This window comes from Candoia aspera, chromosome 1 (assembly GCF_035149785.1).
Source record: "Candoia aspera isolate rCanAsp1 chromosome 1, rCanAsp1.hap2, whole genome shotgun sequence".
Lineage (NCBI taxonomy): Eukaryota > Metazoa > Chordata > Lepidosauria > Squamata > Boidae > Candoia > Candoia aspera.
The window spans coordinates 304,701,470-304,719,346 of record NC_086153.1 but is presented as its reverse complement, the minus strand read 5'-3'; the positions used below and the strand labels follow the sequence as shown (position 1 = coordinate 304,719,346).

Sequence of the window (17,877 nt, the reverse complement as noted above, 5' to 3'; positions counted from 1 at the left end):
ATGAATAAACACTCTTAGCTAAGGTTTACACATTATGTATTAGTTTTTCATAATAATAAATATTCTCACAAGTGATGTATAGATACTTTTCTACATAGGGCTATGCATGTCTGAAAGTGCCACCAGCTTCACTGAAGGAAATTGGTTCTTTCTAATGTTTTTACTTAAACTGAGCAAAAATGAACTAATAAGTTCACAAATAGCAAACTCATGTAAGATTGGTACACTATCAATATTCTTTTATTTTCCACAAACAGGCCTCTAGGTTAAGTTATGACAGTTTTCATCTGAAGGTATTTTGCTTTTAATCTTGCCCATAAACATGTTTTTTACCTGCACATCAAAAGAGACAATGGATCTCATTGCTAGGACTGTTTTGTAAAACTAAACAGTATTTTTACATTGTTGTGTTCATTGTTGTGTTCACTGAAATATTTCAATGAACACAACTACAAGGAGGATCTAGAGCAGAGCTTTCCAAACTGTGTGTCGCGACATGTTAGTGTGTCAGCTGCAGTATGTAGGTGTGTCACGCGGTCAAGGGATCATACAGGTACTGCGCATGTGCAGTATGCGTAATCGGGTCGAAACAGCTGATTCCACGTGACTTCCGGTGACGCGGCCGCACCTGCAGTGTGTTAGTTTGTCACCAACATGAAAAGTTTGGAAAGCTCTGATCTAGAGAAACCTTAGCTCTTGTTAAGTCCTTTAGATTTTTGTGAGACAGTTTTGTGAGACAGTGCCCAGAATATTGATTGCTTTCCAATGAAATTAATGGAATTTGAAAAAGTTTGAGTGGTATATACTTTTTTTCTGAATAGAGCAAAACATCCCTAAGTTTGTATTTGTCTCTATTTATTAACACTTTATTGTGAACAAAGCTGACGTAATTTAATCAATAGTTAAGCAGATGTTGAAAGTATAGATTAATGTAGTATAATTTCTATCAATTTTCTGATTTGTAGCTGTATGGCACAATTGTCTGTTAATAAACATTAGAGCACATCAGTGTTTTTTAAAGTGCATATTTTATGCAATTGCATATGCTGAATATAAAGTTCTGTTGCTCCATCTGAGAGGACAGTTATAATAGCAATCTATATTATCTAGCTGTCTGAAACCTTTATGTGAGTTTGTATATTTAAACAGATGGGGGGGATCACTCACTGAGGGTAGGGAATAATATGGTCTAAGAAAATCTAAATGTGAACAACTCTGTTTTGACCTCCTAAATAATTGGTTTTTGTTAATGACTATAAGCTGTAGCATTTTTTTTTTATAAAATATATTTCTACAGATTGATCCTAATATTCATTGTGTCAACAAATGTTAGAAGGAATGTAATTTTCCACCCAGCATTATATTCTGTGTTGGCAGTTTCCTAGGATCAACATTTTAAAGCAATGGTGACTAATGTACTGTAATTAATAGTATCACTTCCAAAGGAATAATTGATCTTATGAATAATTAAAATTGAAGGACAGGGGAACCAGGATACGAAGAGGTTCATGAGGCTTAAAAAGTTCCTTAAAATGCTTCTTTTTCAGGTCTTTTATAAAGCTGCAAAACCATTCTTTTTGGTTGTAGTACCCAATACCAATTTAAATTATGGAAGTGCTGGGGGTAGGTAAAGACAAACAGATAGACACACTTGTTTATGTGACAATAATGTCTTCTTATGCTGCCCTTAAGTATAAGAGCATACCCAGTAAAAATACTACTGCTATTTCTATTTTTAAGCTCAGCCTTAATATTTTTAGAATGTAGGTTTTCACGGCGGCTGTATTTTGGCAAAATGGCTTCTGGGTAATGCCATATGAGACAATGAATACATGCTGAGTTTCATTAGTTATGTTGCTTGCTGCTTCAGAGCAGAACTGAAACTAAACTCAGTAACAGGTGTCGTGATCTTATATACTGCCTCCTTTCCTGGGACAGGAAATGTCCACAACCAATTGCTAATTGCTATGTACGTGACTGCTGATAACCTTTCTCCTTATTTAAATTATTTGTATGTTTATATATTTCTGGTGCATCTCTCATAATATTAGGAAAATATCTGTTATCTTGTTCCAGGATGCTGACATTCTATTTTTGATTTGGCCCTTATGATTGGTGATCAGTCAGTGCTGACTGCCCTGTTTTTAAGGCTAGTGTTCCACTCATGTGCTTTAATTCCACATCCTATGGAACATTCAATTTGCCCAATGTAACTACCCCCACACCTCCATTTGATTTTATACACTCCCTTGGTACTTAATTTTAGAAATTTAACCTTATTAAAGAGGAGTAGTTCTGTTTTGTCCACCATTCCAAATCTCACTCTTTTGCTTTTCTCATCCTGACAATTACATCTGAATGGTATGGTTTTTTTATTCTGATCTATTTGCCTTGCAGTAGTTTATCTTTTATAATTCTGGGCATTTTGCTCCATTGAACATAATCAGTATATGGGGATGTAACTTCTATTGCCAAGTACATTTCAGGTTGCTCTGAAGAAGCTAACAGCATGGATAGCAAACCATTAGCTCATATTAATGATCACCAGCATTACCCAGAAGTCACCAATTAATATTTTATAACTGTTAAATATTGTTGCAATGTCAGTTAACTAAAGGAAGATATGGCAGTTTCTGCAAAATAATTTGCATTTTGTTTACTTTAAGATTTCATTAGCATCTTTAACATTATAGATTTACATATATGTGAAATATGGTATTAGATAAACTGCTGAAAGTTAAGAAGTTCAGTTCTCTAATAGTTTATAATTTGTCTTTTGAAATTTAAATATTTTGATTCAGATTTCTAGCCTACCTAATATTTGTTAATTCAGGAATATTGCACTCATAATAAGTTGTGAAATATATCCCAAAAAACCCAAGTAGTTTGGATCATTTCTTGAAGTTTGTAGAACGTTTGCGATGTTACTGACAAAAACATAATTTCAGTTGCTCAGTCAGAGGCATAGATTTTGCACATTTATTTCTTCAGTTTTCTCCTCCTCCTCTTCCTCCTTTTCCTTCTCCTTCTCCCCTTACAGTGCCATCTGTTAAAATTAGCATGGTGTAGTTCATTGCCTCTTTTATGGAAGGTACTGTTATTGTGAAAAGTCTGTGCAACTGAAAGCATATTTTTTTTTATCAATTTGCTTTTGTTCTAGCTGGATTATAGCTTCCTGAAAAATAGTCTGTAGGTTGAGTCATGGCAACTGGATTTCTTTTTTTTTGATAGAAACGTTTCTCTGCTTGTCCAAGCAGCTTCTTCAGTCTGGGCAAAGGTTGGTGAGGGGACATTAAATCTAAGTCTACCCCTAGACCCAAAGCAACGGCAGACAGGGCTGATACTCAGAGTCAATGGAAGAGCCTGGTCATTCCTTACATGGCCAGTGTGTTGGAAAGGATAAAACGGATATTTGGAAAACACCACATATCTGTATTTTTCAAACCCACTAACACAGTAAGACAGAGGTTTGTACACCTAAAGATCCAACACTGAAACATAAGAGGAGCAACGTAGTATATGCAATCTAGTGCAGTGAGGAGTACTCTGAGCTCTACATTGGAGAAACCAAACAGCCTTTACACAAGAGGATGGCCCAACACAGGAGGAGCAACACCACAGGACCAGAATCAGCAGTTTACCTTCATCTAAAAGAAAAAGGACACTCATTTGAGGACAACAGTGTTCACATTTTGGACAGAGAAGATAGGTGGTTTGAGAGAGGGGTTAAGGAATCCATTCATGCCAAAGTGGAAAATCCTTCCCTCAATAGAGGCGGAGGCCTCAGACACAACTTGTCCCCCATTTTTCATGCTGCCCTTTCATTAGCCCCCAGGAAGATTAAGACCACTTCACAAGTTTACCAGGAAGGCCACTCTTAACGATCCACTTGGGGATGAACAAGGGATTTAGGAGTAAGACATCCCAAAGACAATCCACACCCCCATGGCACAATTAACAAGCCATTCAGGTGTAGGGACAATGCAGCCACCCTGGAAGACATATATGGGGTCCCTTTACCAACCTTTGCCCAGACTGAAGAAGCTGCTTGGACAAGCAGTGAAACGTTTCAACCAAAAATAAATCCAGTTGCCATGACTCAGCCTACAGACAATTCCACCTGGATGACTGAGAATCTTCATTGACTTATTTTCCTGAAAAATACTGAATAGAGTGAAAAGTTCTTCAGCAGTTGGAATAGAAGAATAAATTATGACTATCATTGACCCATTTCCCTTATCTCATCATACTTAAGATTAGCTTAGATAGCTCTCTTAGAGTAGTCTGCATATGACAATATATTATTTTGTTATTTTGTCATATGCACCTTAGTCTACCTTTCTTAAACTAATGGTGGGCCACTGAAGAGAAGCTGGAAATCACTATCATAGTGTATAACTTTATATTCAGAATCTAAAGCAGGGTTTCTCAACCAGGTTTCCGTGGAGCCCTAGGGTTCTGCAAAAGGTCACTGGGGGTTCCCCGGGAGGTCACAATTTATTTAAAAAATTATTTCAAATTCAGGCAGCTTCACATTAAAGAGATAAGTTTCATTCTTTAGTTTTAGTTTAAGAACACTGTTAATGCATATATACAAGCCTACACATGAAACAAATATAACAATTTGTAACTTCTTGCCTATATTTGAGCCTGAATGTGCAGGGGTTCCCCAAGGCCTGAAAAATATTTCAAGGGTTCCTCCAAAGTGTAAATAGTACTAGCTTTTTTGTCACTGGCACACACGAGACAGACTTCAGTGGATTAGTTTGAGGCTACAAAGAAGCCTTTAGATTGTCCTTTCTCAACCAAAAGGTTGAGAAAGGCTGATCTAAAGGCTTCTTTGTAGCCCCAAACTAATCCACTGAAGTCTGTCTTGTGTGTGCCAGTGACAAAAAAGCTAGTACTATTTACACATTCAAGTCTAAGTGTCTAGTTCATGCGTAGACATATGATAGTTCCTTGGCTGATCTGCTTCAATGCCACAAGAGCTGGAAGAGCTGTAAATTGTGGCTGAGCACATGCTTTGCACAAAAAATATCTATAATGAATCCCTGCTATTCCACGTACAGCCAAGAGACAGGTAAGATTCTGAAAACTTATTACCAATTACTTACCTGTTTAAGACTAATCAGGAGTTAAAAAGACTACACAGTTTTTTTTTTTAATCTTTGGTTTCCAGTAAACGTTTAATGACTTTTAAGATCACTTCCTATGTGCAGAACACAGTGTCACTATGTGTATGTGGTAAGCGAATGGCTTTCATCTTGATTTAATCGAAGACTTGATTTATGTGCACATGAGTGTTTATTCTAAAAAATGTTATATGAGTATCCTAACCGTCAGTGGAAGTTGCTTTCTTGCTTCCTTGTTTTTCTTTAAACTCCTTGCCCAGAAATAATAAAACATTGCTTTCCTTAATTACATAGTTTGAGTTGGGATCCTATAACATAAAAGAAAGAATTTCAAATACAAAGGAACCAGTTCTATTTAATTTTTGAATCCTTTTCTTCAGTACAATATTTATTTATTTATTTATTTAATTTCTCTACCGCTCATCTCGCATATTGCCTTTGGTATTTAATCCCCTCATTTTTCAACTAGTTTATTGCTGAAAAAACTGGAGTAAGATCTTAACATCTTGATATTTTGACAACTAAAATGTTTCCTTGATCGTTCCATCTCTCAAAATGAGGGATTTGATTGTTGGTAGAGCTATACTATATTCTACAAAAGCATTATCATTTTTTAAATAGTTGTTCTACATTTGTTAAGTATTTATTTCATTTTCTTTAGCAATATTTTTAAAAAGTGAAATTAATACTCATGTTTCTGACTAAATTGCAGAGCACTGCAGGAAGCTCATCAACAAAGGTACAAGCATTAGAAATAGATAGGAGTGGCTGATTTATTAGAGGAAAAGACATTACTGAAAAAGTTGCCATCGTTGAAACATCAGTCAGTAGGTCATTTCATCCCAGCAGGGCTCCGTGCATTAAGTGTTCAATCAGTTTGCCAGTACAGTAGTACTGCAGTAACTGTTCAGCTTCCAGTTTAAGCTTGTAAAAAAATGCTTTTTTATAATTTCTCAATATTTGTCGATCATAAGTATTATTTTAATCAAGCTTTCATTAACTTTTCCCCAACTCCTTTGTAAAACATTGTTGTACTTAAGACTTCTATAACCCTGAGCTTGGTATTCAAATTATCTTCTATGATATTCCTCTCTTCTGTATGGCTTTCATTTGCTTCCTCAGTTCCTCTACAAGTGTCTATTAGTCTTGGTCTCCTGACCTGCTTTGGCAGTAGGAGCAAAAGTGTTGCTATCATGTATCTCTTCCTCCTAGAACTGATCATAGGTAAAGGTAAAGGTTTGCTTTGACATTAAGTCCAGTCGTGTCCGACTCTAGGGGGCGGTGCTCATCTCCGCTTCAAAGCCGAAGAGCCGGCGTTTGTCTGTAGACACTTCCATGGTCATGTGGCCGGCATGACTAAACGGAACGCCGTTACCTGCCCGCCAAAGCAGTACCTATTAATCTACTCACATTTGCATGTTTTTGAACTGCTAGATTGGCAGGAGCTGGGACTAGCAACGGGAACTCACCCCGTCATGAGGATTCGAACCGCCGACCTTCTGATCAGCAAGCTCAGCAGCTCAGCGGTTTAACCCGCAGCGCCACCGCGTCCCTAGAACTGATCATAGCAGATAAGAATTGTGATGCTTTAGGAGGCATGAGTGGCATTCTTCCACTTTCTCATCTCAGAGCCCTTTATACGGGTAGCAACCAATATTTTTCACATGACAGAAATAAAAACTGGCATGCTTAAAAGGCCTAAAGAAAGGATAGAGGATGAAGGTGGTCACTGACTAACAATAAAGGTTTGACAATATACATTCTCCAACAAGAAGCAATACTACTTAAATTATGTGATAGTCCTTTACCAACATCGTGGCATGCCGTCCCAGTTCTGATGTGGGTGGCACTGAGTTTTTTTAATCTTCAAGCAGTAGCTTAAGATTTATCTAGTCGTGTAGGCACTCATTAAAGTGGTGCTTCTGTGCCTACAGATTTGGCATTATTTTGCCCTGTTTCACAGCTTTTAAGCTGTTTATGCTTTTAAGCATGTTATTTTTAGAAGCTTTTATTTATTTATGTAATTCAATATAAATTGATTGTTTTTAGTTTATCATAAACTGCTTTTAACTGTTCCATCTGAGATCTGTTTTTCAATGTTGGGTTTTCTAAATAAATAATAAAATAAATAATACATGGCAATAGGAGGTACCGTCAGTAAAAGAGGTATGAGCATGTTGGAATAAGCATGCAAAACAGAAAGCATATTGAGTGCATGACTGGAGAGGCCTGTGGGTTCTTAGAATTTGTTATAAATTCATTGCCGCTTCAGTTCTTGTTTATACTTTTATTAAGAAGCATATTAAAGTAAGAAGCAAGCAAGAACAGTTTTGTCTTCTTAGTTACTTGCACTGTATTCGGTTGTGTTCCTCCCTTTTTGCCTGAAGTGATTAGCCAAAGTAAGCCATTTGCCTTTTAAAATACAAAGATAATTTTTTTACTTTACTTAAGATTTCAGCCTAAAGCACCTCCAAATATATATATTTGCATGATATGATGCGAGTTCAAGGTATGTGTGAATGACCCCAGTCTAGATACTTTCCAGGAATTGCTGTGCTGAAGAATTGTGTTAAAATAATCAGCTGCCACTCCATTGTTGTTAAGATCCTCGTGTCCCATTCTGTCAAAGTTTGACTCTAAGGAGCTCAGAGATTAACTTTCCTCAGAGGTATTAACTACCCTGGGTAAAGACTTTGCTCAGTCATGGCTTTATGTAAGCACTGACACTTTTAGTTCCAATAAAAACCCATCTCATGCATGAAAGTGAAATGCAGATTCTAGGTTTAATGAAGCATATGTATAGGGCAAAAGAAAAAGCCATGACTGAGAAAGGAGTACCAAACGGCTTCACTAAAAGTATCTACAGTCCGTCCCCACCTTCTTCACAGATCCACCGGCATGACCCTGATTGCAGGCAATTAGCTCAAATAGCAGCAATTTGCATTCCTGCCAGCCACCTCTCCCCCTCCTTTCTTGACATGCAGTAAATTATTGTGGCAGTCACACAGGATCAAACGATGAAACCATCCTTGGATGGGGAGGGGGGAAGCCTGACAAAATTAGATTAACAGGGGAGCCACCTAAAGATCTCACCAGTCCCCTGGGACCCCCAGGCCTGATGACAAAGCTGATAGAGGAACTTGAGGGACTTCCAGAAAATAAGTAGGAATGGAGCTGACCTCAGTTCGGGTGGTAGAATGTTCCATAAGGTGGGCACCATGGCAGAGAAGGCCTGCCTCCTCAGGCCCTCCAAGTGTAGTTCCCTAACTGACGGGATCCAAAGCATGCGTCTTCTGCCAGATCTGATAGGAAGGGCAAATGTAATTGGGGAGAGGTGGTCCCTCAATAATAATATCCAATAATAATAATAATCCCTCAAAAATATTCAAAATAAAGCTGTGCAAAGGCCCTCCTGGCCATAGCCTCAATTTGCTCTTCCAGCAGAAGCTGTGAATCCAAGAGGGATCCTGGATTGTGGATGTTTTCTGCATAGGGAAGTTCAGTTATAGCTGGGGCTAAAGTCTACTGAAATATGTTGGCTTCTGCATCCATACTCCCTCTGTCTTGTTGGCACTGAGTCTAAGCCTGTTTTAATTCTCCTAGACCCTCACAACTTTCAGGCACTAAAACTGAACTTCATCTATTATTTATACTCACCACCAGTCTGTTTTGATTACATGTTCGAAAGGTCAATTAGAGCCTTGACAGAATTGCTTACTAATGCCTTGAGAAACTCCCCAGGTATCCTCCAGAAATCGAGATCTATCAGATGTCTGGGTGGATCAGACAAAAGGATCTATCCTTCCTGTGTATGTGAAAAACAATGTGAGTTTTCCTGAAAACTATAGGCATCTGTAGGATTGCACTGAGGAAGGGAAAACAGTAATAATATTGTATTATGGCAAGTCATCAGTTGGGTGTCTAATTAATCAACATTATTGCATTATTTGTTTTATTCTTTGCTGATAGTTTGAAAGGATAATCAGTATTTGCTGATGAAATAATAATAATAATAATAATAGCCAGCAAAAATATACCTTTATCAAGTAGAAAAAGGATTGTACATTTATCAACCTTCTCATCTGGTTTAAAAGAGCAATGGAAATAGATTAGATGACCTTTTGAAATTCCCTTCTTCCCTAACATCCCAGGAAATAGTTGTATTATAATGACAAATGGCACAATGTAATTTTACAACAGTGCTACCTATAGTTTATGATTCTGAAAATGTCTTTCAAAAGAAATATTTTAATTTTTATTCATGGACTAGCAGCTAAAAGTCCCAGGGAAGACAACATGCTGGGTAGCATAAGATGACATCAGCCATTTGTTTGTCTGTATCATCATGTCTAGAGGCAGTCTCGGCTCAGAAGTTTATCACAGCTAATGGTTATCCATGGACCATCATTGCACTTATCTAATAATATAGTTCTTGTAATATTTTATTCTGGCTGAATACAATATGTGATTTACTGCTCCAGGAATGAACTCTGCAATCATGGCATGGCTGAAAGGAGGAAATGAAAAACATTTCCTTCTGTTTTCAACTAACCATGATTTGTTATAATTTATAAACTGTGATATGTTTGCCATGTTTTATCCAAACAATCCCATTTCAAACTGTGGTTTATAATTTTGGCTTATTCAATTAATAATTGAAATTAAAAAGAGAAGAAGATGTTTCCAATCTCTTCTTTGTGGATATGACAAAGAACCTGATATGAAGGAAGAGCTGGCTCATGCATCTTATTTGTTTATTTTGACAATTGTTTATGTTATTCTCCTAGCAGAAAAATAACAAAAAATGCCAATCAACAAAAAAATTCCAACCCAAAAAATCAAATACCAGAACATGATTAAAAAACAGCCATCAAGTAGAATATAAATAAAAAGGTGTCATCATATGAATTCACAAGACAGACTAAGAAGCATATTAGAGGGAAAAGGCTATGGAGTTAAGTCTTAAGTTAAAACAGGCCCATGAAGATGCAGATCAAACTGTGGGAGAGAATTCCAGAGCCATCAAGAGCACCCTCTGTCTTGGCAGCCTCTCTTAGGGAAGTCCCACATAGCAGTCCTTTAGCCAAATGTCATAGTTCCCAAGATACAACAGTTGGTACGAATTATTCCTTGGGTAGAGTTGATACAATGCATTGAACTCAACTTGGAAATCTATTGGGAGCTAGTCCAGCCTAGCAGGATAAGTGTCACTTGCTTCCTTCTGGAAGCACCCAGCAGAAGCCTGGCCACTGTATTTTGGACCTTTTATAATTGAGTTTCCTTCAAGAGCATCCCCAGTAAGATTATAATTATCTAAGGAGGAGGAAACCAACATGTGGGGAATGGAAGCCAAATTAGACCTCTCCAAAAAGAGGCACAATTGATAGATCACATACCATTAAAGGTAACCCTTCCACACCACTGTGCTGACCTGACGATGCAGGGACAGAACCAGACCAAGTCAGAACACCTCCAAATTGCAGACCTCCCCTTTCAGGGAAAACATATTCCCCTCTAGAATATTCCCCCAACCACTTAACCCTTTGACTTGCCAGAATTCAGTTTTAACTTTTTAATTTTTTTTTTAATTCAATTTTAACCTCATCAATGTCAGCCATTCAGAGCAGGCCAGGTCAGGAAATAGACACCACAAGAAATACTAGAACTCTATTGACACAGATTATAATAACAGAATCTTGAAAATCTGACAGTAAATTTCCTTCCCTCCCACGTATACCAAAGACAGTAAAGGCAGTAAATTCAATCTTGAGTTTCTTTCTCAGCTTCCCTGTTTTCCTGGACTGAGCTCATATTCTACTAATAGTTGCCTCATATTTTCTCTAAGGTAACCTCTGTACTCCTCTATATCAAGCCCACTATTGCATCCAAGCAGGAGTAAACCAAAGAGCTTGGCACACTCAGTGATGAAGGGAAGGCAAAGTAAATCTGGGTGTCACCCAGTCCCACAACTCCTGATGGTAGCATCCAGTGGCTTCATATAAATGTTAAATAGAATGGGGACACAATTATTATGTAATATAAGTTTTGTGATAATTATTACATTACAACATAGAGAAAGGACACAGAATCCTCACCAATAAAAAGAAAACCCATAACAGCAGCTGCAGGAGGCAGCCCAAACTGGAAAAAGCACAGCTGATATTCTCTTACAGTCTTTTTCAAGAAATGCAGCCTATTGCCAGTAGTGCTAATTTCACTCTAAAATATAGCAACCATTACATGCAGGTACAGTGATGTTTGTTCTGTCCAGTGAGCGAAAATAACCAAATTGATGGATGCAAACTGGATATATTCCCTATATTGTACTCTACAGATCAGCTGCAGTTGTGCACGGAGGAGATTATAGTTTGAATTCTTCAGCTTCTCCAAGTAGGACTGGGAAAGATTCATGCTCGAAACTGCTTTAATCTGTCATGCTCCCAGATCAGACATTCCCAGAACATCTGATCAGACCCACATGCATGAATGAAGTCAACACGTGTCGAGACTTGCGAGTCAATAGAAGTGGGAGGGGGGAAAGCCAGGAGTGTGAAAGCATCTTATTTGGGCTATCTCTGGCCTCCAGGGTCAAGCTGCTGAGCTGTTGGAGACATCTGCACAGAATTGAACAAACTGGCACAAGAAGGGGGGCTGCATACTGAAGAAAGGGGAGGGGGTGAGTTCATTGGGCTGTTTAACTTAGAGAAAGCGCGGGAACTTCTATTCGCAACTTTTTCACTGTATTGCATACCACACTCCATTAAAGATATTTCTTCTTCAATCATGTATGAATCAAATTTAATGGTAAGCTGACTAGGCAGTCATCACATCATCAGACAATACTGAGTTTGGTGACCAATGATCTGACTTGGTAGTAGGCAAATTCTATGATCTACTCTGTATGCCTAGACTACTCTTGTTCTGTTCCTTCTCATTCCTACCATCTGGCTCAGATTTGCAGGTACCGGTAAATTATCTGGTAGACCAGCAGCTAATGAAATGTCTCAGATATCCAAAATGTCTGGAAATAGAGCACTGAAAATTGAGTGGGAGAATGTGTTGCGTCAGAAATGATGTCTATTAATTGGAGGGGGCACAGTTGCAACAGAGAGCATACCAAAAATAATAATTCTTGATGCTGCTTACACAATACACTGAGATTTTAAAATTCCAGCTGGAGAGGTGGCTTTATGCAGCCAGGAGGGTGGGGAGAGTTTCAGGAGGCTTTAATTATCTAATTTAATAAGAGGGTAATTTATATTCTGTAGTGAGTTAAGTTGTGATACTAACTTCTACCATTCCAGTAAAAGATTAGCCTTAGGTGCTGAATGCCACAAAATAAATAGTTTTAAAAATTACAAGGAAAAGTTGATGAATAATAAACAGCAGTTATTCTAGTCTACTGATTTATATTTACTGAATCAAAGAGATAAATATTTCGCCTACTTCAAACATATGTTTAAATGAAACATGTAATTTTCATTACAGTTACTCATTTGTACTGGATTGTACTTAGAAACTCACAAATTCAGTTTGTTTGTTTATATTTTATTCAATTTATGTGGCTGTTTCAAGTAAGGACTCTGGGTGGTGAATACAGTTACAAACATCAATATAATAATTCAGCATTAAAAAAAATACACAGCAACAAAAAAATGGTTTCACAAACAATGAGCAAAAGCAGGGTAGCTTACAAGGCGAACAGATGTAGTTGTTACCTCTTAAAGGACATGTTCCAATGATACATTATTTTTCTTTAACAATATTATCTAACCTGTACTAGATCAGTGCAAAATTCCATCTAGTCCTGCCCTAGATAACCAACAAGACATGGATTTAACAGCACTTTCCCTTGTTGGAGATAATATAAAAACATCATTATAAATTGCCATTTATAGCTTACTTTTCCATGAATTTTCCTAATATTTTAAAGCATCCAATGGGCAGTTATCACTATATCTTGTGGGAGAAGACTCCACTGTTTGTCCACGTGGTGTGTGAAGATGTCTTTTCTTGTTTCTGCCCTGAATCTCCCACCATTCAGTTTCTTTGGATGATCCAGATTTGGGTATTCTAAGTGATGGGGAAACATTTCCTATCCACATTTTCCACACCATGAATAATTTTATCATGTCCTCTCGCAACGTCCTTCAAAAGTGAAATGGCCCAGCTTGAACTGTTCCTCACAGGGAAATAGCTGTAACCTCAGAATTATTCTGGTCACCATTTTATTCAGTGCAAAAGCACCCTGGTTTTTGTTTTTTTGTTTTGTTTTTACCATAAGTTTATAGTTGAAGCATATTAATCACTCTGGCTTAAGTTTGCTTGTGAAAATGCAATTAAGTGCTAAATTGGGGAAATTTGGGGGTACAATGGCAGAGTCTTGATCCAGATCCAGCATAAAAATTAACTGCCACCTTCCAATGAATGTAAGAACTACCCTTAACAACTACAACCAAATAATTGTCTCAAAAGCTTTCTTTGTTTTTCTTTCATATTCTGCTGAAAAGTATTTAGAGAAAATGTCTGGGATTTTTTATTAGAATAGTTATTCAGACAAATATTTGCTTAATATTATTCTGGGGAATGTTTATAAATGTAATAGGCTCTTTTGAATTAGGCACAGTTGTCCTGGAGAGTTTTCTCTCCTGTATGACTAACTCAGTTCTAGGAACCGAAAATTGATGAGGGAACGTGAGGCTGACTCTCTCTTCGTGTTGTATTACTAAGGTGAATTTGCTGCTTCTAATGATGAGATCCCCTACAGCCCTAAGGAATATACTTGATGAAGTAGCAGGATTCCCAGAATGTCACATAAATGTCTTTGGTTGAATATAAATAGAATTATACAGCCTGTAACAGATGACTTGATCATAAACAGGATATTAAAAGTATGGGATAAATACAGAAGAAGTAGTCCAGACTCATTGTGTTGTTGTTTATTCGTTTAGTCGCTTCCGACTCTTCGTGACTTCATGGACCAGCCCACGCCAGAGCTTCCTGTCGGTCGTCAACACCCCCAGCTCCCCCAGGGACGAGTCCGTCACCTCTAGAATATCATCCATCCATCTTGCCCTTGGTCGGCCCCTCTTCCTTTTGCCTTCCACTCTCCCTAGCATCAGCATCTTCTCCAGGGTGTCCTGTCTTCTCATTATGTGGCCAAAGTATTTCAGTTTTGCCTTTAATATCATTCCCTCAAGTGAGCCGTCTGGCTTTATTTCCTGGAGGATGGACTGGTTTGATCTTCTTGCAGTCCAAGGCACTCTCAGAATTTTCCTCCAACACCACAGTTCCAAAGCATCGATCTTCCTTCTCTCAGCCTTCCTTATGGTCCAGCTCTCACAGCCATATGTTACTACAGGGAACACCATTGCTTTAACTATGCGGGCCTTTGTTGTCAGTGTGATGTCTCTGCTCTTAACTATTGTATCGAGATTTGTCATTGCTCTTCTCCCAAGGATTAAGCGTCTTCTGATTTCCTGACTGCAGTCAGCATCTGCAGTAATCTTTGCACCTAGAAATACGAAGTCTTTCACTGCCTCTACATTTTCTCCCTCTATTTGCCAGTTATCGATTCTGAATATTTATTTTCCCAAAGATGAATGTACCAAAAAGAATGATCATGGAGAGATAATACTTTGTATAGATTGTGAAATTTGAACTTTAAGCAAAAAAAGATGAAAACTTTTTAAGACTCTCTTTGGAATCGCCAGAACCCCCTTGGTTTCAGTATCTACAGTATAATATTAATCTAATGTTAGGTTGAAAATTCTTCAGTTTTATGCAGCTTGTAAATCCTGTTCTATTCTTTTTTGTTAGTTTGCTAGACTGTTTTTCCTTTGTAGTGCTTTAACATATCTGTTAAAAATATCTGTTGTACACTCAGGAATGACAGGAGTGCTGTCAACATTGTTCTGGGCTTTACTCCTCATTTTGTCTGCACTTACGGTTCCCCAAAGTTCGAGAATTTCTGCAGAATACAGATAAAAACTTAATTATTATTTTTATTGTTTAAAAAAAGAAATATATTTGAAATGAAGAGTAGTGTTGTTTTTCTGCACACAGAAAAAGATAAAACATTAGAATGGTATCACGATTGGCTCTTCTTCTGTCATGCTAATGATCTATTTTGACTTTTATCAGGCACCATCACCATAGCAATTAAAAACTGTATTAGAGAATAGTCAAATAACTTTATATTCAGCAATGTATCATCAGCCCTTAATATATGGTAAAATACCATTCCTGTATTTTTCAAGTGCCAGATTGCCAGGTTGGGTGTTGAAAATTTAACATGACTGGTTAAAATACAGTAAGTTCTGGAGACTACATGAACAGTCTGAACAGTCTTTGCTTGCAGATGCCCAATTTTTAAATATTTCTCTACAATTACTTGCTGTATATGAAGAGCTGTATTTAAAAAGTTACAAAATTTTATATGTACTGTGTTGAGTCTAGATCATACATTCATTATCTGAGCATTTGACAATGTACACAGCGCAGTGTATTCTTAATCGTATAGGATTCATTGGGTGTTATCTGGAAGTGTCCATCTACCTTGGAACCGGCACTTCTGGAAGAATGAATTCTTCTCTGCTGCAGTTTCCAAATACCCACTAAATAAGTTTCAGAGGATTACAATCGAATAGATTTGAAGGCATTCTGGGGGACAAAAGGAAAGAGAAAGTTTAATTGTACAAGTCCATTTGCACATTTGAAGTGCTTGCCTTAGATATTTGTTAATTAGGGATCAGTCTTTGCCTTACAGAATCACATATTTTCATGCTATAGAATATCATAGATCTATTTCATTAATTAAAGTATCTAAAATGCTTTTCTTTTATAGGGAGGTTGATCAGGATTCTGATGGCCGTATTAGCTTCAATGAATTTGAATTAGCAATGAACTACGGGCAAGAAAATTTGTCTCATCTTACCTAAAGTGTATTTTGTTGTAAACAGCAGAAGAAGAGCTACAGTAACACTTTCAAAAAGCTGCAAAACTGTTTTCTTCATAGTTAACAAATCTATATATGATCTGGAAACAAACAAGCAAACCTGTCTTTTCAAATGTCCATGAAATGTATTGTTTGCCATTAATTACTTCTTTAGTTCTGGTTCCTCTTCCTCAATAAATGTGCAAAATCAATTGATACAGCTTATGAACTGCATGAACATGGAAAAGGAAAAAAAAATGAAAAAGTGGTTAATTAAATGAAAAACCCACTTCGTTCTGAACATGGAAGAGAACACTTCATTCCCAGAACTCTGTCATTCCCATTCCAGGCCAACCACAATCTGGACAAACTAAATCCAGATTTCCTATTCTGAGTTCAGATAATCAGGAACTGGGATTGGATCTGGATGTTCTGTAAAAAGGAAACAATGGGATTCAGAACAATTTTGCCTGCAAAATCTGGACAACCAGTAGATAGTAGCAAAGAGATACAGAAAGCTCTTAGCTCCTTGCTGTCATCTAATGGTCATCCAGATTTTGCAGTCCAGATCCAGTAACCTCAGCTATAGCCTCTCAGAAGAAACCATTTGCTCTGGGCTATTGGTATTTTAATTGAAAGAAATGTGAGGAGAAACTGCCTGGTTCTGGGTTGGTTGGTTTTTATCTCTCACAAGACAACCCTTTCAATCATAATGCAATCATTACCTTCTCTGTGGCTGGAGATTACACTTGAATTGCTAAAGAAAAACTGCAACAAGTGAAAAAAACCCCAAACTCATGCATGCCAAAATGCACTATGGACTGAATCAACATTGCAGAACAGCATGAAAAGAATACACCGTACATGCGTAACCCTGCAGTTAGCGGGTCACCCAACACAAATATTTGTATTTTTAAATGTACTATGAAGTGTCCACAGACAAAAGAGCCAAAGCAAGAGAATGCAACACACAAAGTGCTGGAACATAAATGAACAACCACCCTGAAGGCAAAACCGCCCAGAGTCAACCAAAGCAAAACAAGCCATCAGCAAGAATTTGGGGGAAATAACTTGAATATTACAGTGGTGATTGCTTGCTGAGTTTAGCTGTGCATGTGCACTTTGTGCATGCTCTTAGCTGTTACTGCTTAGGGACACTTGCTGTATTTATATCTCAACATTAGAAATCAATATGAGTGGATGTGACTTCAGAGCCAGCACACCCTGTCTGAACCACCTGGGTCAAGCATTAGGGCTCAGTGTTAAGGTTTTCTTGGTGCCTGGGAAAGAGGTAATTTGGAAAACAGTGCAAGTTCAGAACAGCTGCATATTCTTCTCTTATCTAAAAAACAGCTGTCACCAGTACAAAGGGTTGTTACCAATTTTTTTTTAAAAGTCCACCCTAACAAATTCAGCAATAAATTGAATCCTAATGGTTAAAATATTGACAAGATTTCTGTAAACTAATTCCTTTTCCCTTTTAATAAGTCTATTTAAAGAAGCCTCTGTTAGAATCTTGGTTTGGGCTGTCACGAGTTTGACATTATCGATATCAGCATTACCCATATATGAAGGTCAGATCTGTATAACAGCAGAACTGTACCTGTGGAGGTTGTGGCTTCTGCCTCTCGGGAGATTTTTCAGAGGCAAGACTTAAACCATCTCTCATAGATCGTTTGTTTTTTCTGCACATTGCAAAGAGTTGGACTAGATGAGTCTTGCAGCCCCTTCCAACTCTACAATTCTATAAAATGCTGGCTTGGCACCCAAGTATTTCAGGCAGTGCGTGACTCCAGTGTGAAGTCAGCC

At 37.6% G+C, this 17,877-nt stretch overlaps 1 protein-coding gene across 3 annotated transcripts in view; it reads left to right on the top strand.

The window, feature by feature from the left end:
* The window catches only part of EFCAB11 (EF-hand calcium binding domain 11), a 48,755-nt gene extending 32,471 nt beyond the window's left edge, over positions 1–16,284 (top strand). The window contains exon 6 of one of the 3 annotated variants that reach the window (XM_063290214.1): positions 15,979–16,284. In XM_063290214.1, coding sequence (XP_063146284.1) covers positions 15,979–16,072 — 94 coding nt within the window. In that variant the 3' untranslated portion in view covers positions 16,073–16,284. Of the gene's footprint in view, positions 1–8,820; positions 8,985–14,730; positions 14,850–15,978 lie in introns of those variants that run through there. The other 2 variants (XM_063290215.1, XM_063290213.1) reach the window with 2 other exon arrangements.
* Positions 16,285–17,877: the final 1,593 nt, after the last annotated feature.